This window comes from Equus asinus, chromosome 7 (genome assembly GCF_041296235.1).
Source record: "Equus asinus isolate D_3611 breed Donkey chromosome 7, EquAss-T2T_v2, whole genome shotgun sequence".
NCBI lineage: Eukaryota > Metazoa > Chordata > Mammalia > Perissodactyla > Equidae > Equus > Equus asinus.
This window is the reverse complement of record NC_091796.1, coordinates 61982672-62006465: the sequence shown is the minus strand read 5'-3', so window position 1 is coordinate 62006465 and position 23794 is coordinate 61982672. Positions and strand designations below refer to the sequence as shown.

The 23794-nt window shown below is 43.0% G+C and overlaps 1 protein-coding gene across 2 annotated transcripts in view; it reads right to left on the bottom strand.

Annotated features, from left to right (window-relative positions):
- The window catches only part of LAMA1 (laminin subunit alpha 1), a 148057-nt gene that overhangs the window by 12552 nt on the left and 111711 nt on the right, over positions 1 to 23794 (bottom strand). The window contains exons 41-55 of one of the 2 annotated variants that reach the window (XM_044773411.2): positions 23512 to 23605; positions 21567 to 21686; positions 19618 to 19800; positions 19144 to 19298; positions 17616 to 17759; positions 16497 to 16630; positions 15503 to 15653; positions 14619 to 14743; positions 9756 to 9906; positions 8867 to 9011; positions 8241 to 8382; positions 4956 to 5070; positions 4596 to 4766; positions 1731 to 1891; positions 821 to 1006 (exon numbers count right to left, since the gene is read on the bottom strand). In XM_044773411.2, the coding sequence (XP_044629346.2) occupies positions 821 to 1006; positions 1731 to 1891; positions 4596 to 4766; positions 4956 to 5070; positions 8241 to 8382; positions 8867 to 9011; positions 9756 to 9906; positions 14619 to 14743; positions 15503 to 15653; positions 16497 to 16630; positions 17616 to 17759; positions 19144 to 19298; positions 19618 to 19800; positions 21567 to 21686; positions 23512 to 23605 (2177 nt within the window). The remainder of the gene's footprint in view (positions 1 to 820; positions 1007 to 1730; positions 1892 to 4595; positions 4767 to 4955; positions 5071 to 8240; positions 8383 to 8866; positions 9012 to 9755; positions 9907 to 14618; positions 14744 to 15502; positions 15654 to 16496; positions 16631 to 17615; positions 17760 to 19143; positions 19299 to 19617; positions 19801 to 21566; positions 21687 to 23511; positions 23606 to 23794) is intronic. The other variant, XM_014851864.3, reaches the window with a different exon arrangement.

The window sequence follows — 23794 nt, the reverse complement described above, 5'->3', positions numbered from 1 at the left end:
GGGTAAATAAATATATCAACTGTACAAATAACTAAACTGAGGTTCTGACATTATAATTGTGTTGAAACCCAATGCAACATTTTATTCTTTTGAATTTCAAAGACTCTTAAGAGGTTCTTTCACAGAGGACACTGCGACCACAGAGGATCCAAGTCTTTGCTCAAGGTCATAAGCCAAGTCAGCAGCCCAGCTAAGGGGACAGTGCCAGGCTGGTCTCCCGGCGCTCAGCGCACACACACTTTCTCCTGTGCAGACTCTGGTCCCCCCAGGTCAGAGCACGGCTTCAGTCCCACCCGCACCCTCCCCCCAGGCAGACATGAGTGAGGAGAGAGTAAACGCCCGTGGGCACATGTTAATTCTCTTGCTCACTGTGAGCTCTACACAGGGAACAGAGAGTTTCAGTTCTTAATTAGACAGTAACTGTTTTAGGAGGAGCCATTAATAACCTGAAGCTGCAAGTAGCCCAGCCGTAAAGTCTCCTTTAAAGCTTGAGCTCGAGCTCAAGACAGCAAGAAACGTGCATCCCCAAATCTCTACATTGTCTTAAATGCATGCCAAAAATGTACTTGACTTCTGCTATTTATTGACAGTCCTGTGGAACTAATGTTCAATGAGGTATTTTTTAACGCATGATGATCAGATCTAGTCATTCTAATCCAATAAAATCAATTTGGGAGACTTTCCTAATAGAACAGTGGGGATCACTTGTTCTTCAGGAACTGGGAGAATTTTAGGCAATCTCAAACAGCAGATGAGCGTGAGTACTCAGCATCGACGGTCAGGAAGCCCAGAGCCGGGCTGAGCGCACAGTCACACTCACTCCGCATTAAAGACCAGGTTCCGGATGCAGCCATGAAACGAGCCTCTCATCCTGAGTGCCGCTGGCCCCTCTCCCCGGGGAGTGCCCCCTACGTACAGCTTGGACACGTTTATTGTCCTGCTTTCCGCTGACGGGCCCAACTTCATTTCTACAGGAGTTGTCTCATCCAACTGGACAGAGAGAATTCTAAAAGGTAAAAGGAGAAAAGTAAAAGAGAAGCTTTAAAATGAAATGAAACATAACTGTTCATATTAATACATAATTCCACAAGTCCTTACTGAATAATAAAAGTTTCCTGAAGCTGAATTTTAACATGATGTTGCGTGTGAGTGAAAAGGTGAATCTTGGAAATTAAAACTTACAATTGAACATTCTCCCAAACTGAATGGAATGTTATTAAACCTCACTGAGTTCAATTGCTTTCTGGAGGGTGTTTTTCTTTTACTTCTTTACCTGTGACAAAATGTCCAATGTGCTTTTAAAACATTTGGTCTAAACTTTTAGAGGAAAATATACAGGAATGTTGATATAACACTACTATTTTACTATTTAATATTTGACTGTCTATTATTTCATATTGATATAATAATATTTATTGCTACTATAAAATTAACTGCCACAGAATTAACCCACTGAAAAGACAACTTATATTGGGCCCTAGAAACAGGCAGGGTTAAGGTTGCTCAATTATGAAAAGTTTGCAAATATCTTATTACAAAATCAGTGAAATTGATTTCCAAGGAGGTATTCTAGGCAAGATCTCAGAATTATTTTGGGACTATTAAACTCTGAAAGCTAACGAGAAACCCTAAATGCTAATGACATACTAATGATCCCAATCATTTCACTGAAAGAGCATCAAAACAAGGTTCCTACCGGGGAGGTCACCGTGCCCTCATTACACAAATACCTCCCACTCCTGATCAAGGAGATGGAATGTTCCCGTCCGTCGCCATACGTGCCCGTGGGAGCACGCACGAGAGCTCTCCTCAGGCTTGTTCCATCCCCAGCATTAACGTGCACTTCAATGTGGCCTTCTATCAGCGCGACGGAAAAGAAGGACTGGGAAGGCTGCAGAGAATTCCCACAGACAAACATTACTATATGGCTGAAAAATTATCCTCTAATGAAGACAGTGTGCGAATATTAGCACCAACTAAGCAACTTCTTAAGAATATGACCATCTAAAAGAACTATTTTAAATTTTGTATATTACCTTCTAATCTCTATTCACATAAGTGACATTCTGTATTATGCTATTATCACTAACCATATTAAACATTTCCATTTCTACGTAGTCTTCATACTTATTTATTGCTACATTTTGTAACAACAAATAGATATATTATGTCATTGATCTCTTTTTTCCCAGTGTTATTGAGATATAACTGACATATAACATTGAATCATTTTAAGGTGTACAACATAATGATTTGATATATGTATATATTGCAAAATGATTACCACAATAAGCTTAGTTAACATGCATCACCTCACATAGTTACAAAATTTTCTTCTTGTGTTGAGAACTTTTGAGATCTCCTCCCTTAGCGACCTTTAAATATATAATACAGTCACTGTGGGATTACATCCCCAGAACTTATTTATCTTACAACTGGAAGTTGTAAGTTGACCACCTTCACCCATCCCCCCTACCCCTACCCAATCCCACCTCTGGCAACCAGCAATCTGCTCTGTGTTTCTATGAGTTTGGTTTTTTAAGTTTCCACATATAAATGAGATTACACAATATTTGTCTTTCTCTGTCTGATTTCTTTCTCTTAGAATGATGCCCTCAAGGTCCACCCACGTTGTTGCAAATAGTAGGATTTCCTTCTTTTTTATGGCTGAATAATATTCCATTGTATATACATCTACCACATTTTACCCATTCATCTGTTGATGGATGTTTAGGTTGTTTCCAAATTTGGCTTTTGTAAATAATATTGCAATATGGACATGGCGGTACAGATCTCTTTTCCAGATAGTGACTTCATTTCCTTCTCATATATACCCAGAAGTGCCATTGCTAGATCATATGATAGTTCTATTTTTAATTGTTTGAGGAATTTCTGTACTGTTTTCTATTTGGTTGCACCAATTTACATTTCTACCAACAGTGCACAAGGGTCCCCTCTTCTCCACAGCCTCACCAACACTTGCTGTCTCTTGTCTTTTTGATGCTAGCCATTCTAACAGGTGTGAGGTGATATCTTATTGTGGGATCCATTCCTTTACTGTTAAAAATGTAGGTAGTTTCTAATTTTTTATTACCATACCTAATGAACATTTAACTTCTTTTAGCCTTTGAAATTGTTTCTCATATTTCTGAAAGTGGGATTAAAGAGCTGAAGCCTTTAAAAATGTTTAAAGCTCTTAAAACTTCTTTGCCACACTGAAGAGAGGTCCATCAGCCGAAGTGGAATGTGAGTGTTCCACAGTACCCTTTCTAGCATGGATGACAACACTCCTTTCTGCTGACTTAGTAGCAGACTTTGATTTGCAAGTGGTCCTATGAAGATTGGTGGAGGACAACAGTTTGATGGTTCCACAAAAAGCTAAACACAGAATTACCATGTGACCCAGCAATTCCACTCCTAGGTCTATACCCAAAAGAACTGAAAACAGGTACTCAAGCAGGTACTCGGATGCCAATGTTCATAGCAGCATTACTCAGAGTAGTGAAAAGGTGGAAACAACCCCAAATGTGCATCCATGAACTAATATAAACAAATGATGCTATGTACATACAGTGGAATATTATTCAACCATAAAAAGAAAGTACCAATACATGCTACAACATGGATGAACCCTGAAAACATGTTAAGCGAAAGACACAAAAGATCATACATTTTATGTGTCCATTTATATGAAATATACAGAATAGGTAAATTCATTCATAGATACAGGTTCCCAGGGGTGAGGAGAAAGGGGAATGGGGAACGGCTGCTTAATGGCATAGGTGTTCACTTGGGGTGATGAAAATGTTTTGGAACTAGATAGAGGAGGTGGCCTTGAAACATTGTGAAAAAACTGAATGCCATTAAATTGTTCACTCTAAAATGGTTACTTCTATGTTATGTGAATTTTACCTCAAGTATAAAAAAAACGAAAAAGGGCTCCAGTCAATGGAGCCTATAAACCAGGCTGTCATTGCTAGCCCTTCACCAGGTGGCTCCAGAGGTCTTTGGGGTCTGCAGACTGGTGTGTCAGTCCGAGCTCTGACATATAACAGCTGTGTGACTTTGGGCAGGTTAACCAGGCTCTCTGAACCCATTTCTCCCTCAGCAAAATACAGGAAGCAGCATTCACTCTGCATAATTATAGAGCAATGTCTGCATAGTAGAGGAGAGCGCTCTGTAAACAGTAGTTGCGTGGCCTCTACTTCACTAAGACAGTACATCAGCACTCGGTAAAGTCTCTAAATTGCACATAGTTTCAGTCTTAGAATGAAGAGCAACAACCATAACGTGGACGAAAAGTCAGCACATGCTATCCGAATGAGTTTTAAAAGACTTAGAGGTAGGGAGCACTATCTTCTCAGTAGCTAGACGAGGAAGATGGATTATACAACACAAAAAAATCGCTGATTCATCAGGGAAAGACTTTCAGCAGTAGTACCTTTTACTTGTTAAACATGCATGCCCAGAAACAACCAGGTGCACAGCTACAATAAACGTTTACGACTAAGTCATTTTCCATCCAGTGTTTCCCGAAGTCATGTCCTTCCTGAGCTCGTGGCTCTGCAGCCATAGCGTCTGAGCTGCTCACTTACCCCATGAGCCTGCCGAGGACCCTGCTTCTGCCCCTGCTTGCCCAGCGCAGCCAGGATGATGCCACTGCTGTTCTTGGTGGCAAATGTTGCCAACAATTCCGATTCTGGTGACAAAGACTTGGGTGGCAATTCAACGTAGCCGCCTTTCAAGAAGCTAACACTTCGGATAGGCTGATCACAAAGGAGATGAAAAAGCTGCGTCAGGCTCACTTGCATGCTGAGTCCCCCAGTGCCGAGGGTACTGCTGGCTTCCCCGTCATTTCTCCCACCCCACTGGTCTAGACTGTGTTCCCTTATTATGTTGGTAAATCAGTAGGCATTTATAGAAACTCATTCCAACATTAACAAGATGCTTCCCACCTCCAGTACGCAGCCTTTTCTCACTCCATACGAATTTCTGAGTAAATCAAAGGTCGATCTGGATATTTCCAGGTTTTTGATACAACCCACATAGCTTTTGCTGGTGACACCTTTCCTGCAGGGAAGGACATGAGAACAACGATGATGAAATTTGGGTTTTATAATACCATTTTTGAAAGAAGGAATAAAAATGGACCTACAAATGAGGAAGCTGTGTTTCCATGTGTCATTCTGCAGAAATGTCTAGGCCTCCCTCTAAGAAGGATATTGACGGTGAAAACTTCAAACAAATGCTCTTCTTAGGACTAAAGAAAGGATCAAATGTAGTGAGTTGGACTACTTAGATGGTGACCTGGATAAACGTATGTTTACTATTTTAAGGGAAACGATTATAGTTACTATGATTTAAATATACTCGTTGAAACATGGGCTAATGGTAAGGAAGGCAGAGCACTGTGAGAAGGGAGTTACAGCACAGACTGCAGTCCAGGCTCCAGGGAGCAGAACCTTTGCTCCCACGGGCCAAGTGCAGGCATGCTTATTTTCTAGGCTCACACGGCTACAGAAGTTGTCTGCTGTTGTCCATATAGCACATTCATGAACTCTGTCCTGAAGGAAATAACAGAATTTGGTAAAGTCTGGGATTTTTTAAAACCCTATTTCTTAGGCTCCAAGTCAATACTATATTTTTCGTAACAGAACTTGCCACACTCCTGTAATAAGTGGGGTGAGGCTGTAAGGTGGTCAGGCTCTCACTTCAAGAATATGGAGACTCCTGAACATCTCCAAGTTAAACTCTTTTTTTCAGAAGGAAGGCAAATTGGGTTTTTTGTTTTTGATTTGTTTTTTTTTTTTTTTTGAGGAAGATTAGCCCTGAGCTAACATCTGCTGCTAATCCTCCTCTTTTTGCTGAGGAAGACTGGCCCTGAGCTAACATCTGTGCCCATCTTCCTCTACTTTATATGTGGGGAGCCTACCACAGCATGGATTGACAAGCGGTGCATATGTCTGCACCCAGGATCTGGACTGGTGAACCCCAGGCCACTGAAGTGGAACATGTGAACTTAACCACTGTGCCACCAGGCTGGCCCCTTTTTTGTGTTTTTTTGCAGAGAAAGATTCACCCTGAGCTCACATCTGTTGCCAATATTCCTTTTTTTGAGTTCCCAAAGCCCCAGGACGTGGTTATGTATCCTAGCTGTACGTCCTTGCAGAAAACTGTGTGAGCCACCACCATAGCATGGCAACTGACAGACAGGTGGTGTGGTTCTACAACTGGGAAATGAACCGGGGCCACCGAAGCAGTGAAAGTGCCCAACTTTTCAACCACTGGGCCATCAGGGCTGGCTCTCCAAGTTATATTCTTAAGCATCAGCCAGTCACAGGAGAACTTTGCAGAAACATGGTTTCCTGTTAGAGTCACGTCTAAACTTTTTTTTCTCTCTGTGTTGAGAAATGAGCTATGGACCATTAAGCAAATTTCAACCTCTTTGGATCTCAGTTTCTTCCACTGTAAGTGAGGAGGCTGGCCTCAATGATATCCAAGTCCCTTCTAGCATGAAAGGCTGTGATCTGGGATGTCTTCCTAGAAAAAGGGCTTTGTCCTTTTCTCCAGTGTCTACACTCTGTGCCATTTAGGCAAAGCACAGATGAGCCATGACACAACTTGTTGCTCCAGGAGCACCCCCAGTGCCGTCACACGAGGGACTGATACATGGAATCAGGATTAGGAGACAGGCTTCCAGTCCTGGCTCTGTCTTGGCAGAGGGCCAGACCCGGGCAAGTGAGCAGCTCCCTGAAGTTTCAGTGCATTCATTTCCAAGACTAGCGGGTGGGGGTCGTAAACTATTTCCTTGAACTTCCCAAAATTTCTGGCAAAGAGAAGGTGAGGAGGGCATGGGGGAGTGGATGCTGGGCTGCTTGACCCATAGCACCTGGAGTGGCTGCACTCATGTGCCACACATTAGGACGCTGTCTGAGAACTCAGTGTGAAGACCGGGTATTGCCGCAAATACACATTTGAAAACCACTGCGCTGGGCGAGTAAGTGTGGACGTCTGAAGACCCTGCTCCCTGGAGGCTGCCTTGCCTTGACTGCTGGCCTTTCATATGTGACTTAAAAAAAAATGTTAGAGGGGCTGGCCCCATGGCCGAGTGGTTGTTTGCACGCTCCGCTGCAGGCGGCCCAGTGTTTCGTTGGTTCGAATCCTGGGCGTGGACGTGGCATTGCTTGTCAAACCACGCTGAGGCAGCATCCCACATGCCACAAATAGAAGGACCCACAACGAAGAATATACAACTATGTACTGGGGGGCTTTGGGGAGAAAAAGGAAAAAAATAAAATCTTTAAAAAAAAAAATTAAGAGCTTCTGTAAAACAAGTTAGACCTTAATATTTCCAATTCAAAATTACAAAAGTGAGGGCAGTGAACTACAGAAATTCTATGTAAATTATTAAAGTCACAAAGTCACTCGTGAATCAGTGTTCTACAAGGATTTCACTGCCTTTCTTATCTGCCATCTTTCATCTAACTTCCTGATGCTGGTCTTTCAACTGTCACACACTTTATTCACTCTAATTACACAAAGGGAAATCCAGATAACTCTGCAGAAAATATGGAGGTTTTTTGCCTAGAAGGAGATTCTACTACTCTAAAATGTATAGAGAGGAGAATGACTTGTGATGGAAAGTGGGTCTCCAAATACACCACAGCAACAATTTCTAGATGTTCCCAAGGCAATAAATATAAAATCATTAAGTTTACTGCAGAAGGCTTTCTTCCCTTCCCGGTTACTATGGCATAGAGTGGTTTGAATCGAAATACACCTCTTGGGTTAAACTGTGTCCTCCCTGAAAGATGCTGAGTCCCAGCCCCCAGGATCTGTGACTGTGACCTATTTGCAAATAGGGTCTTTGCAGATGGAATCAGGGTAAGATGCGGTCGTTAGGGCAGGTCTTAATCCAATATGACTGGTGTCCTTACAAAAAGGGGAGACGTGGACACAGAGAGATGCACGCACAGAGGGAAGGCTTTGTAGACACAGAGACATGATCTACACACTGAGGGACGCCTGAAGCTGCAGAAGCTAGGAGAGAGGCCTGGAACAAACTCCTTCTCACAGTCCTCAGAAGGCAGCAACTCTGCCGACACCTTGATACTGTACATGTAGGCTCTAGAACTGTGAGAGAAGAGATCTCTGTCCTTTAGGCTGCCCAGTTTGTGGTACCTTGTTTGGCAGCCCTAGGAAACTAAGACAGTGGTAAATTCCGCACTGTGACATCCTACCTTACAACTCTTGACCTAGGTAATCCACCCACATACACTGGATCCTTATCAAGACGATTGAGGTCAGAAGACGCTCCTGGAGTTTCACCTTGCTTGGTTTCTTTAGAACTGGTGTTATACGCATCAATCACGGCTAGGAGGCCTAAAAAGAGATCGAAAGGAATAAATAAGAAAATGAAAATCCCTTTCTACATAAAAGTAAAACACAGACTTCTACTGACAAAGTTCACTAACAAAGACATGCTCTTACATTCTGCAAATTTGACTAACAAATGTTCTTGGCTATTAAATGAAGATATTCTGTACAAAAGTCAATAAATCCAGATACACATCACTAAATGATAGCTGATGTGTGTGGAAGAAAATAGAATGAATCTGATTCTTGATTCCAATTCAGCATTTAATGTTAAATAATGCACTTGGAAACCACAGACAAACAGAATTATAATATTCCCCCAGCAAAATGTGAGTCCTGGTGCTTAGTATTCCAAAGAGAACAGTGGCTTTCAATTAGAATATCTTTCAAGAATACCCAGAAAGCTAAAGTAAATAAATATGGCTGACTTTGAAGGATTTCTATTCCCATGAGGGTGACCGACATCCCGACCGTCCGTCTACGCACTTACCTTGCTTTCGGTTTCGCTGGAAGGCAATTTTGTACCAGGTCCCGTTGTTGTAGCGTCTGTCCGTAACAAGGGCAAGAGGCCCGGAGCCCAGGTCAACTGTTACTTTAATTCTGCCGTGGACCAGCTCGATGGATAAAAAGTCTTTCTGTAAAGAAGAGAGAATACTTACCCTAACGGCTACATCGTTCTCACAAGACTTCCTTTCCGTTCAAGACACGGTTGGTGGGGCGGTACACAGAAACCCAAAGATGAACAGAGAAAACTGGCCCTGGCCCAACGGCCAGAAGTCTCTGTTGTGAAACTGAAAGTGTCCACACGGGCTTTCTAGAATACTCCACAGATGTAGTGAGATAAATTCATTGTTACCAAAATCTACAATTGAGTAAGAGAAGCGCAGCCTCTTCATATCCTGTTCATTTAGATTGACAAACGGGCCAGTTCTAAAAACAAAGCTACAAGATTGAGAGAAATCACCAGCACATGAGATAAAAGCAGGACCAGAAAACTCGTGTGGATGGATTTCAGGTGAGGCCGCAGCGGTCAGCGTGGACACAGAACAAGACGTTGTTTCGGCTCAAAATTTAGTAACAAATGACTAAGCAAGGGCTATAACAATGGGAAAGCTGTTTGCTACTTGGTGCTCTCCTGTATTTTCCAAAGGTTCTTCAACAAATTTTTATTAATATAATAAATTATTTAAAATGGGGAAACAGTATGGCAGATATATGTTTTTAAAACAATGCCTGGAGCACAGCAAACGTTTGCTCCATTTCAGCTCTGATTAATATTCTATTAATAGGCTCCTAAAACAATCATTAAGCATAAACATCCTCATAGCAATCTAACTGTATATATACAGTAGGGCCCAGGGACCCATAAAGATTCTTACGGTGCCGTTTGAAGCAAGGTAGAGAAGCAGCCCATTAGGTGAGAAGGTACTAAAAAGCATGATTATCTGAGTCACGGTAGCCCGGAGCGTCTTCTCCACGACAGAGTACCCGCTCCCGTCGAAATGGAAGGAGGAGTCGTCACTCTGGGGGCTGCAAAGCACAGCAGGTGAGATACAAGGCGTTCTCAGGAAGGTGGTACAGAGCCCAAATGGCACGGGACAGAGTGCTCCCGCGCAGAAATGGTGACAGAGCTGTTAGCTCCAGTGTTTGACAGCAAGTGGGCGTCACGGTGTCTTAAAATATGCTTGCCGTGGGATTATGAGGACAAATGCCCAATTGCTTTACAAGAAACAGAAAGGTAAAGTAGGCAAGTTCACTGCAGTCAAAAGAAAGTTCTTCCAAGGTCGGATAACTGCTATGAGTGTTGCTATTCATCAGCCAGATTCTGCCATTTGCTCTGACTTCCTTTAGTGTAATTGTCCTGTCTTAATTCTAGTGCCTACAGAGGGATTTTCACACTGACATTTGTCACCCTCCACTGGGTTTAACTAATGCATCAGCTAAACTCAAAGTACGATGGAAAATAAATATGTACCAACATACCAGAAGGATCATTGCACACACACAAATCATTGACAAAAAAAGCTCAAAACTCTGCAGGATGAGCTTAAATGGAGTTCTGTGACACAGGCCACAGCACTTCTCAGGTACGTGTGTCTTCCGGTCTTCCTCGCACCTCAAAAGGCTGGCTTGATTCACTACCGAGTTACAAAGTAAGTTCATCTGAACACAGTGTCGTGATGTTGAAAAAATACCTGTCTGGAATATCACAGGGCTGGAGCGTGAAACGTAGCTTAGGGTGTTTTTGGGTATGAATTTGAATTTTTCCCAGTTGAAGGTGTAATCACCAAACTCAGTGCCACATCTCCAGGCAGGACAGAATAGCAACAGTGAGACTGTCTCCACTAACAAAAACCACAAACAGCAGAGCCTGCAGCTTCCCGCAGTCCAGCTTTTTCTGAAAAGTTCTTGTCTTGCTATCTCTTTCAGGAAGTATAAAGGAAATGCACTCTGCATAAATTTAAACTGTGGCTTCATTCTTAACTAATTCCTAAACCTGTGGCTTCCTGAAAGCATGTTCTATTGCTCTATTTCTTGGCTGACCAGAGTTTCATGTGGTTAAGGACACAGATTTTAGAACCATATTGCTGGGGTTCAAATCCCAGTTCCCCAACTTACTAGCTGTATGAACCCATAAAAATTACCTAACCTCTCTATGCTTCATCCTCCCATCTATAAAATAGGGATAACAACAGAACCTCTTTGGGAGAGCTATACCTGATTTAATACATGTAAAGTTTTTAAAACAATGCCTGGAGCACAGCAAACGTTTGCTCCATTTCAGCTCTGATTATTGTGCTCTGGGTCCCCATTTTGCCTATTAAAAGGTGAACCTCAAAGATTAAGTACCTTGCTCAAGACACACCAAGAAAATGGTGAAGCCAGGTTCCAGAAATCTGTCTCATCCCGCCATGCACACCCTCTCCCGCCCCAGGGCTCCTGAGTTCTCTGTTCCCAACAATGTGGAATCTTCACTTCTGTCTTCTCCCCTTCAGCAGGGCCCGCCCAAGGGAGGTGGCCATGAAGATGGATGAATTCAAACAAAATAATGCTATGATTGCGAATCTCCTGAGGTCAATGACACAATTCAGGGGTTTTCCCCCACGTGTGGCTTCCATTTTGTGACCACGAGGTCCACATGCCTCTCTCGTCAGCCAGGTACCTGTTTCCCAGGCGGGCCACAGGAAGAGAGCTCCGGGCCCCTGGCTAGGTTAGAGGCTGGGGACGAATGAAAGCAAGGTCTGCCATGGCACTTCGCGGACAGCTCTGTTCTAGCACCAGCAGCTACAGGTGCAAGCCCTGCAGTCAGGCAGGCCTGAGGAGACACCCTCCTCTCTCTGCTCTCAGCCCTGTGAGCCTGGAAGGATCACTAAACCTCTCTGATCCAAGTTATCACTCACGAGAGGGGGCTAATGTGTACTGTACCACCTGTTAGCGTGCCGTGCAGCCGCTCTCCCAGTGAGGTGACGCCTGCGCCCCAGCCTAGGATGCTGCTTCTGCTGCTGCTGCCCCACCTGCCACAGTGCACAGCACTTTCTTAACGTTTCCATACAAGTATTTTCCCTAGACCATGAGACATCGGAGGAGACGAACTTGTGTGACTAATGTCGACGTCACCAGTGCCTAGCAGAGGCCCTGGAACGGATGACTGACCTTCCCAAAGGCAGCCAGGGCTCTATGGGAACAGCCCTCATAACTAATTCAAGGATTCCGTCTGTTAATTAAGAGGGTTTGTTCTATATTTAAATGAGAACTGTTGGAAGCAGGGGTTTATTTTGTAATAACCTTTGAGATTGTTCATAATTATAAACATATGCTGATACCATGTAAAGAAGTGTAAATATATTCAAAGAGGGTTAAAAATTACAATTAATTTAGTTGGTAATATAAATCAAAGTTAAATGTAAATGCTCATATTGAGAAAACATTTTTTAAAAAACGAAAGACCATCAATGGACAATGTGAATGATCTGATAATGGCAAGTTCCACCCAAAGGTAAAAGGCACCATGTCTCCTCATCACGAGTCTGCTAAATGGATTTGGTCCCTAGAGTTGGCTGATTAGCTGTCTGAGCAAAAATCTTTGTCTAATAGTTAGGAGAGGCTACTGAAAATGAGGACAGTTCAGTCAATTTTCCAACCTAGACATACAGCACTGGTTTGTCTATATCAGCACATGCCCAGGAATGTTCTGGAACACACAGAGCTCGGGCTCAAATGAGTCTGGGAGGTGCTGCCCCCCAGCCTCTCCCCAGGACAGGCTTACTGTGCATACGAGCACATTAGAGGCTCCGACAGCCTCGCAGTAAAGAAACTGCTGGAGTTTTAACTCAGCGTTTCCCAAACGTTTATGATCAGGACACTCCCTCTACCGATACCCTTTTTTAAAAGGAATATCTACTAATATCCTAACAAACTAGCATTCTTTAAAAAAAAAAACGTATTTTTGGAAAGTTGGTCAATATAATACAAGAATAGCCAACTGATTTGTTCAGGACCCAGAAAAATATACTTAATCAAACCTTAGTTTGAGCTAATGAGTCAATGTGGCCTTCAAGCTCAGCTGTCTGGCCAGTCTTCTACCAAAAAAGCCACACGCAGCGTTAACACCATGAGGATGCCCGTGCCTGCCAATTCTTGCTCTCCCTAGCGGCCTTCGTCTTTCAGTCGAAGGGCCAGGGTGGGTGGAAGTCTGGTGGAAGGACAGGGCTCAAGGAGAACAAAATCAGAAGCCACACGGAAAAGTGACTTCCTCATTCCAGCAAAGAGGAGAAGAGCCAGCAGTCATTAAATTCATTCATGGCTGCAGTTTGAGGTCAATGGTCTTAAAAGAACCCTGAAAATAACTGATAAAAATCGAGAGTCTTTTCCAGGGGTCAGAGCATTTTTCTTGTTAGATTATAACGTGCTGCGAGGCTTCCTTCCGTGCTCAAGGAGCAGCGTGAGGACAAAGCCCGCATGCACGTGCCCATGCTCCCACAGCACCAGAGCGGGCGTCATTACCTCACAAGCTGACAGCATTTTTTATCATATTTGCCAATTACAAAACCTCGGTTTTTCTCGTGTTTCTTGTCAAGAAAATAATCCTGAGACATCGACCTGGAAAGCAATGGACTAGCACTGCAGGAAGATCAGGGAAAAACCCTGGTGCCGCGTTTCAAAATATAAAGTATTTTCACATACATCAGGTTATGTGTTCATCACCATAGTTTTGGGACGTAGGTAAGACAAAGATGAGTATTGTTCTCCTTTTCTGGAAGAAGAAACCAAACCTCCATGAGGTGAGGTGACTTACTACCCAAAGTCACCAAGAGACACTCAGTAGGAGAGCTGGGCCAGGACCCTCAACAACCTAGATATTCTTTTCAGTCCTAAGCCTCCAATAACCAAGCTTCCGGTCATAACTTTTTAAGCAAGCTAAGGAAGAGGAAAGTAGCAAATAAAAGGCTTAAACTACAAAACGCCAAGCTGTGAGCCGTATAAAAAGGAGACCCGACAAGGACAAAATGAACGCTCGCCCATGAGTTTCTAAACGTAATGTGAGTTGCTTCTCACTGATCTTGCCGCGACTCACTGTTAATTACAGATCCGTGTGTGGCCAGAGCAGCCCTTAGACGGGAGAGGTCATCTCAGATGTTACATTTCTCTAATGGCAAAGGGAATCTATTGTCTTGATTGCTAAAGTGCTGGAAGATAGGTCTTGTATACTTAAGGGGTTGCGGTTATTTCATTAGGAAATAACAGAGGGGGTGCTGAGCTTTGTGAGAGAATGTTATCAAATGTCTTCCATTCTATCAATATATGCAGAACGATGTTCGGTAGTTATTCTCTGTTTCCAAATGAATTTCATTTTGAGAATCATAAAACTTAGGAATAGGAAAGTCGTTATCTATAAAAATTGACAGCACAAACAAAAATTCTTATCCTTGGTGGTATTTTCAAGATAAAAATGTACAGTGATTTCCCCAAGACTTAAGTGCAGCTCTCCGAGACAGAAGGTTGTCTGCTTCTCTGTTTTATGATCCAAGATCAAAGTATACAACACAAGACCCAACAAAAAGAGTCCTTCTTTTTAAGGGTCAAAGTTGATCCCATGCTTCTATCAGCAAACGATCTACATCACATCTTTGCAATAAGACGATGGACCCCACAAACTCTCTCATTCGCATGTAAATTCTCTAAGTGGTTCTCAGATGGTACTAGAGTAACATACTGTGTGTTAAATCATGGGGTCACATTACCTTCCGAAGCAGCCATGGCACGTCCCTTCCCTTTCAATATAGTTCCACAGGCCGACTGACTGTCCATTCAAGAAGGCCTCTCCCATGCAGCCTTTAAAATGAGTAACCTTCACAGCAGGAGACTTCTGATGGAAACAAGCGGACAAACATAACCCACAGAGAGCAGGCAAAGAGGAATAAATTCTGTAAGTGCATGGAACTTGAATCGAACAGGCCCTATTGTGAGAAATCAACATCCAAGAAAATGGCCAGATTGTAATCACTGGATTTCCTTCCAATTATGAAGTGAAATTCTAGAATGAGTGACAACTGGACAGGATCTTAAAGATCATCTCAGTTCCAAGGGCTGCTGGAGATGAGGAAACAGACCCAGAGCATGTGGTCAGTACTGGGGGCCCGGCTGGGACCAAGACCCTTACTCTCACGTCAGAGCCCTGAACCAAGTCCAGGTCAGAGGACAACTGACATAAAAAAATAAACACGACGGGCTCATTCACTACACACCAATTAGCGTTAGTCTATCATCAGAGCTAGAATAGAGACAAAGGAACTTGACATAAATTAATGTGGCATATTGAATGTCCTGTTTCATCACTGGAAAAGAAACCCAAATAGCAGAAAGAACCATCAGCTTCTTTTCCATCTATGTTATTTATTAGGCACGATCCTGTGCCCTAAAAAGCCAACCAACTCTGCAGGGGAACCACCACTAGGCAAAATAATGGAAGCGGAAACATCTTCATCTGCCTAGGATGTACTCAACAATTTAATCATACTGAGTTTTTACTGAAATATATTTGACATATAAATTGTTAAATTTACATATTAAATGTGTATGTAAGTAAAATCAGCCAAAGTCCCGCTCAGGGGAACATCCATAATACCTTGATGTGTCCTCCCAGCCCTCCAACAAACATGAGGGTTGAATTGTTTATCTCCAGGACGTTAGCCGTCCCAGGAGATTTCCTTGTTCTTGCTGGCGGCTTTTGAGTTGCACTCATTTCTCTTACACTCAACGAACCAACGTTTCCAAACCTAAGAGTCACAGAGAATGACAGAAAGCACACTGTCATAGTTGCACGTCAGTCCAAATACGCACGCGTCCGCTTCACACACAGCCTCTCTCTGCGTGCCCCCACGGCTGGGAGACGGCCCAGCTGCTCTCCCTGCTTCCAGTCTTGCTCACCCCACCCCCGGTTAACGCTCCAAAACGGTGTAGAGTAGTTCTTCTAAAACATAAATGTCATCACGTAAAACAGTTACGGATAATGAGTTAAACTATCATATTAAACTACTGCATTTAATATTTCCCTATTTTTAGAGATAAAGCAAAAGACAAAATTTCCCAACAACACGCCATCAACAACAAACCATAAAATGACGGAAAGTAAAAGGAAAGATATACCTAAAGCCGCTTAAGAGTAGTAACCTCTGGAGAGGGGCTTTAAAAGGAGTAATTCTGCTTTGTGTCTGAATTTTAGGAAAACATGTTCCCTCCTTGTATTCTTGTCTTCTGTCCTCTTCCACTTGCCTACCACTGCCAGCCACATGCAATTTCTACCATGCTGTGTTTACCCCCATTTTCTGAGGAGAAAACATTTTACTGGGTTGGCAGCCTCAGACTTAGACCTAACATTCCAAAGGTAACATAAACTTTTAACTTGTTTCCTCTTTTATTATTGGTTTTGGTAACAAAGTTTATTTCTTCTGTAATTTAAAAAACCCCTTATTTCTAGCGTTAATCTAAACCGAGTAGTCTTTCACTGTAATCTGACTCCCCGGAAGTTCCTAAGACTATTATATGATGTTACGAACACGTAATTACTTATGAGATGCAGTTTAAAAAGAGAGATGAGTGGAGAGAACTTCTTCTACTACCTGGTTACAGAAATGCTATGCCATTTGTCGTCATCAATTGGGAAATCTGGAAATTCCAAGCGTGCTGACCCGGAGCCCATATCCCAGAGGAAGGCCACTTTCCCTCGCCGCATCTCCACTGCCAGGAAATCAGACTGGGGAGCAGAGCCCTGAGTCAGGATGAGTTCCCATGCCGGACTGCCTGAAGACTACTAAAACACTGTAAAGGAGGTGTTCCTACAGCATTTTCTCTATTCTTAAATACACAAAAGCCAAAAACACAACACTCTCTTTTTTGTTCTTTAAATGCTCCCCTCCCTGGAGCTGGAGTGCAATGCAAAGTCCTGGGGGTGGTGCCCGCCGTGGGCCATTAGGCCTCACCGCCTTGCCCAGCATGACCCTCCACCTTGCCTCCTATAAAGGTCCTCAGGAGAACTCCCTGGGGGTCGCCAGCAGTCTACAGGGAGCATGAGAGAAGGCGTTGGATTTGTTTGTTTGCCCAGTGTGAGAAGGCACTAAATGAATGTAACACATGCAGGACGACAGGAGCCGTGAAGTCCCACATCAGGGCTGCATGCGTTCTGCACCTCGGCTCCTACGATGACAGGTCAGATAATATCTGTGCTTGTTGATCTTTTCTGCCCTAACACAGCCAAAAGCCCTGACCCATTTCCACTGGCACAGCCAAAGGCATCAACAGTCTTCCAAGGGAAACTTGCCCTCTGGGACCCGTCGGAACCTTGTGTGGAAGAGCCTAGGAAGCTTGTCACCCTGATATGCCCCTTAGGGTGCCTGCCTCCTCCCAGTGACAACCACTGACATGGACTTTACAGACCCAAAGCTAAACTCAGTGGCTTCAGAGGTCACACAAGGGATTACAGGAAATTCATCGAAGCTACGGCCTGCCTTAGGATGGCGGAGCAAGGCACCTTTCCTCTCTAGTGTCACTTTCCTTCTCACAGGTATTCAGCTTTTTAGTTTATTTTCAATCTAATGCTAGTAGTTTAGCAAAAGGTTAGGTTCCTTAGGAGAATTAGTGATTTCACCAAGGCTTTATTTCTTTGCATCAAAAGAGTGTCACTTCAGAAAATATACATGTCCATAAGAGACCCACTGTCGCTTTCTGCAGCCTGTACTCACGCTGGTGCTGCTGCCCAGGTAGAAGAGAAGGTTATCTGGCTCGCTCGTCTTCACGTTCAGTGTCAAGGTGTTATAGTTCGTGGAAGAAATCTGAGGCTGGTAGGCCCGGATGCAGTCTCTGTCTGCAGACACAGCAACTTTAATCTGTAGAAGGAAAAGAGAAGTGTCCCGATCACATAGAGACACCCTGGGCGGACACCGTGGCAGGACTTCAGAAGTGCTTTTCCATGACGTGTTCTCACTGCTGGGAGCTTTTCTCTCTCAACAACATGTAATGCTCTGTGTTTCATAAAGTCAGAAATTGGATGGTGATGAAAATTATTTTATGTGGAAAAGTCTGTCCTGGCGTTTGAAAAGAGTATTTTACATAGGAAACTGTCTCTCTCACGTGATTTAATGCCTTAAAGCCAAGGGGCTTACCCAAATCACCCCAGAAGCTCTGCACCTCACACAGGATATGTGATGATCATTTGTTGAATAAACGAAGGGGTAATCTATTTATTCATTCAGCAAATATTTATAAGGTAATTATTGCACTTACTACATATTTCTTTGATAAGTAAGTATTTGCATATGTATCTTATATTACCCTTCAAGATTCTAAGTTTGTATTAACCAGAGTATTTGGAATCATCTGCTGGGTTTACACTTATTTGATGACTGTAACTAAAAGAGATGGAGACCGGAGGTCATGTAAACCCACAGCCCTTTTCCAGGAGTGAGGTCACTCGGTGGCGGGGAGGGGATCAAAGAGTCACAACTCCTTTTTCCTGGCTAGAAGAGTTCAGGTGGATAAACATTAGACCAGAGGTCACGTTTATCCTCGATAGGTCTCCAGGAGCATGACAATTGCATATTCTCTCACGAGTCTTATTTCCTGAAACTCTTCTCCTTTAGGGCACAGCCAAGGCCATGTGCCACGGACAGCCATAAAGCATCTCCTCAAGTGTGGGCTTGTCCAGGTGTGAACTGTTCTATGCGTCTCCTGACCAGGGTTTGTGCAGCATCTGTGCGTATACACACTGCTTTGACAGAGTCCTAGAGGATGAGGCCTACACTGCTGAATGACCATTCTGAAGGACACTTGCATTACTGAAACAAGCTGTAACGTGATGGAATAGCCCCAAATGCAACCAGTGAAACTTAGAGTGATGTCAACACTTAGACTTAATGTGTTCCACACCACTTAGCTAATAGTTACGGATCTATAAATCTAGGCTACAATTATAAATCTCCATAAAGACTTTGCCAACATTTTGAAACATGGTGAATAAAGGCAGAAATCAAAGAAAATGAGAATAATTAAATATACTTAAGTAAATATACTTAAGTTAAGAAAAGACTTTAAATATACTTAAGGCAAGGCTGTGAGGAATCGGAGATTACTGAGAGCTGAGTCAGTGGAAGTCTGGGGCACCCACTGTGCCGGGAAGCCACTTGTCTAAGAGTCCTCTGGGATTTGGAGCTGCTGAGAGCCTCAGCCGGGGGATCTGGGTCCTCCTGGGAGCCCCAAGGGCCGCACACTCACTGAAGCTGCTTGTTTCCGGGCCTGGCTGATCAGCAGTTTAATTTCTGATAGGTTTCTGCTCAGGTTCTCTTCTAATGTCTTCAAAGGCTTCAAACGGTCAAATAAAAGGTTGGCTTGCGTTTCCACATCTTTAACTTTTCTTCCAGCTAACAGAGCTAATACAAGGTGGCAAGAAAGTTGGCAGGGGTTGGGGTGGGGGAGGACACGAGAAATTAATTGTTCATTACTAATGCGCTGCATAAAACAGAATATCCTAGTAATCACATCTCTGACATTTGGGTAAATATAGGAGAAACGCACCAATGACATGCATTTACCCAAGGCCCCTCTCTTTCTTTATAAGTGCAAATCCAGATGTTAGCACATTTTTACTTTTTAGGAATACTGTTTGTGAACAAGGCACCACTGTGCACTAGGCAAGCTTAAAACCGCCCGATGCAGACCTTCCTAATGGGGAGGAAGACGGTGACGTACTGGTCATTGAGGAGTCACGCAGAAGTCGGTTTGTTTCTTGTAACGTGGCGTTCACTCTGGACAGGTCAGTCGATGTATTCGACAGCTTCTGGCTCCAGCCCCCAACGCTCTCCAGAGTGCTCGCAGCCCTCTGGTTTGCAGAGGCGGCCAGCTCTTTGATTTTGGCTCCTTTGTCTTTGACACCTGAAATAAATTTATATGCAAGCGTGCGCTCCGGTGAAACCACATAAAACCACAACAAATGTAATTTTACACAGAAAAATGTTACAGCATTTCTTACTGCTTGTTGAACACAAAATGGGGCTTCTTTTTAATGGCAGTATTAAGGCTGCCTATCGTACCCTCTACCGCTTCCTTTCAGGGACCAGGGAAATAATTTTGGTAACAATCCCCTGTATCAAAATACGATTTCAGCTCAGTGAGTTCACGAAGCAACCGTTATCACCAAGTGCTCAGTGTCTTATGTGTTAATAAGCCAAACTTCCTTATTCGGTCCCTTTTCTATCACTCTCTTCTCAATCAACTTCATTAAACACCTTCTTCAAATCACTCCACGTCTGGATAAGAAGGTTTGGGAATTTAAACCTGTAGGTGAGTCGGAAGTGTCCTAGGTTAGGGGAAGTGGTATTTGCCCACAACATCAACCAGCTGCTAGAAGTAACAGCAGAATAAAGACTAAATGGTCACTAAAGATAAATTGGAATTCAGTTATTCCAGAAAATCTGGGTGATGATTTTTTTAAAAGGCACTTGTATTCATTTTAAAGTGTTTAATCACAAATGGGCAAAATTAACGCTAGAAGAAGCTGGATAAAGGGTATACAGGTGTTCTTTTTACTCTTCTTGCAACTTTTCTGCAAGTTTGAAATTACTTCCAAATAAAAAGTTATTTTTGAGTATCTGACCAACATATACCATATATCCTTAAAAAAAGAAGAGGCGCCAGCCTCTTGGTGCAGCAGTTAAGTGTGCATTTTCTGCTTCGGTGGCCTGGGGTTCGCAGGTTCAGATCCCAGGTGCGGACATGGCACCACTTGGCAAGCTGTCCTGTGGTAGGCATCCCACATATAAAGTAGAGGAAGATGGGCAGGGATGTTAGCTCAGGGCCAGGCTTCCCCAGCACAAAAAGAGGAGGATTGGCAGCAGATGTTAACTCAGGGCTAATCTTCCTCAAAAAAAAAAAAAAAAAAAGGAAAAGAAAGGAAAAAGAAACTTCCAGATCAGAAAATGCTCCATTGATTCAAGGTACAACGTCAGTCGAAAGCGCCCGGAGCCCATCGCACCATGGTAGTTTCACGCTTACAAAGTGAACCAGCAGACAGAACTCTGGAGATGTTTAGGCATCTTGTAAAACTTAAAAAAAATTTCTTATTAAGAAAACAAAAGAAGGTAGAAGGAATGTAAATAATGCACCATAGCATGATTCATCTGTATTACACTTTTTAAAAGTTATCCTATTTAACACTGTAATGAGTACTGCATTTCCAAACCATCAATATTAAGGTGGTCTGTTTTGGAAGGCTTTATTGACTCATGAAGATTACCAAGCAAGAGATCTTTAATTGCCCACATTTATAATGAATCTAGTATTTTCCCTTAAAGCAGGAACTTTCCAGCTTCTCTACTTGCTGACTTTGAATGACCCTTCTTTCATCTAAGGGACATGTCAAGCCCATTTTAAAAGTAAGCAATTAATACGGCAGCATAAAGTCTCTAAGGCATTTGTTTTGTAAGAGCATAATTCCTGTATTTCAATTTAGGTGCTCTGAAGTTATTAAAAAAAATAGGAACCTCACTTTCATATTCCCCCCCAGGTAAAAACGGTCAGCCTTGCTCTCATTTCATGGGAGGGCTCTTAATCAGACTGAGGCAGGACTTCCTCTTGCTCACGTGGAGAGGTTTTTGTGATGAGAAGACATGAGTTAAATCAGGCATCCCCTTTCCACTTACCTTCAGGAATTGCTCTAAGGATCAAGAGTGATCTTTCCGTCTGCCCAGTAATTTCAGCAGCATTCTCTTGAAATCTGTTTGCTGTATTTTTCACTTTACTCAGTTCCAATGTGATACCTACTTAAGGGGAAAAAAAGTGTTCCCTTTTAGGGTAGCCTACTAAAAAGCTGCATAGATAACAGTTTTCTTTACCATTCCTGACCCATCTGTGGAATAGACAGCTTTCTATAGAGACTCCCAATATTGAAAGTTTTTTCAGCAAGACTTAGCGTCACCGATTACGGAAATTGTGTGTTTAGCTTGCTTGATCATTTTTCTACTTTGCTGGTCGCCCTTCTCACTAATATTTCTTCTTAAATTGCATGCCCAATTTAATTTCAGCTCAAGGGTAGGTAAAGAAGTGTGTTTAAGTCACTCAGTCTTAATCAGACTCACTAACTTCTTTTCCACACTTAAATCTTGGCCACTTTTCTCCTCTGGGTTGTAAAACCGTGTGGGCTCTTGCTAGGGAATCTTCTGCTCTTTCTTGTCCTGCCTCCCTGGCCAGGGCCCCTCCCCTCTCTGCTCCCTTCTGACCACCCAGTAGGCACTCAACCCAACCTCCTCCAAGTTTGATCAAAGCTGTTGGATCGAAGCTTTTATTTTTAAAATTTTTGTTCATAGGGCCGGCCTAGTGGCCGAGTGGTTAAGTTTGCTTGCTCTGCTTCAGCGGCCCAGGGTTTTACTAGTTCGAATCCTGGGCGCAGACATGGCATCACTTATCAAGCCATGCTGCGGCAGCATCCCACATGCCAGAACTAGAAGGACCCACAACTAAAAATACACAACCATGTACGGGGGGGGCTTTGGAGGGAAAAAGGAAAAATAAAATCTTAAAAAAAAATTTTGTTCATAATACACAATCACATTTGGGGTCTGAACACATGGTTAAAAAATAAATTATTGATAAAATCCTGATGAACATGATGGTTCTGCCTAAAATTCTAATTGCCAGAAAATTCACTATTTTGTGGTCTACGAAGTATCTTTAGTTCTGTAAACTAAAACCACAGCCATCAATATTGATGCTAGAGTTTGCATTCAATGCTTTACGCCTAACAGCATTATGGCTTTCTACACTGTGAGATGACAACATAGAGTCTAAACTGTTGACTCAGAGAGAAAGAACGATATGTACACAGCCTCGCCCTTGGCTCAGACAGCTGTGGGAGGGTCCAGCCCTGGACATGGGCGTGGTCTGAAAGGGGACCGAGGTTCGTTTACAGCCAATATTCACTCCTATGGGAAAAGACTGGATAGTTTTGATATATTAAGGTGAAAAGCACACTATATGTTATATAACTTATATGTTTCTCTTACACAACAGAATCTTGCTGCCATTTTGTGTTATGCTTAGTGGGTAGGTCTCACATCTGCCAAATAATTGCCTACTGAAACTCTTAGGAAAAACTAAACTGCAGAGGTACTTTTTGAAAAATTGATAAATCAATTATGATATTCAGTAATTATTTAATGAGAACCTACCACAAATCTAACATTATAATAGCACTGTGCAAAAGGAAAAAGTATCAAGTATAATATAACTCTTAAGAAACTGTGAAACAATGAGAGATGAATCGAGGAGCACATGAAATCAAAGATATCCTGACAAAAACCAGGCAGAACAGTGAAAGCTCAGGAGCTGAAGCAGTGAGTGGAAGATGTGCTCATCCAGGAAGGCTTAAGGAGTCTGGGAGGTTAGAGGGGATGCACACTAAAATCAGAGATATCACTGAGATACAATTTTAAATTATACGATGTTTACATCATGGGAAATTGGAACGTTTCCGTGACAAAGAAATGTTAGTTTCAAATTGCTCCAGGAGAGGAGAACGTCCTGGCAGTATGCTCAGAGATGTCTTCACAGTCACCCAGCTTAGCACCACAGGCCAAACTAGAAACCGACCTTGACGCTTTCTGCTCAGGCTGTGGCCTTCTTCTAGAAATTTGGAACTGCGCTGGAGAGCTGCCTTCCCATTAGAAGCAAGGGACTCGGAGAGCTGGAAAACAGAATACTTGAAAGCCGCGACGGGAGGGCAGGGGGGACGCTGCACGAGAGGGGAGCCACTCTCTCAGAAGAGCCTCCAGGCTGGATCCAAACTAAGACGTCAACGAGGTGACAGGTAAGGACCACTCACACTGTCCTAATTTATATTGAGTACACGTCTTAATTTACAGCCAAGGAGAAA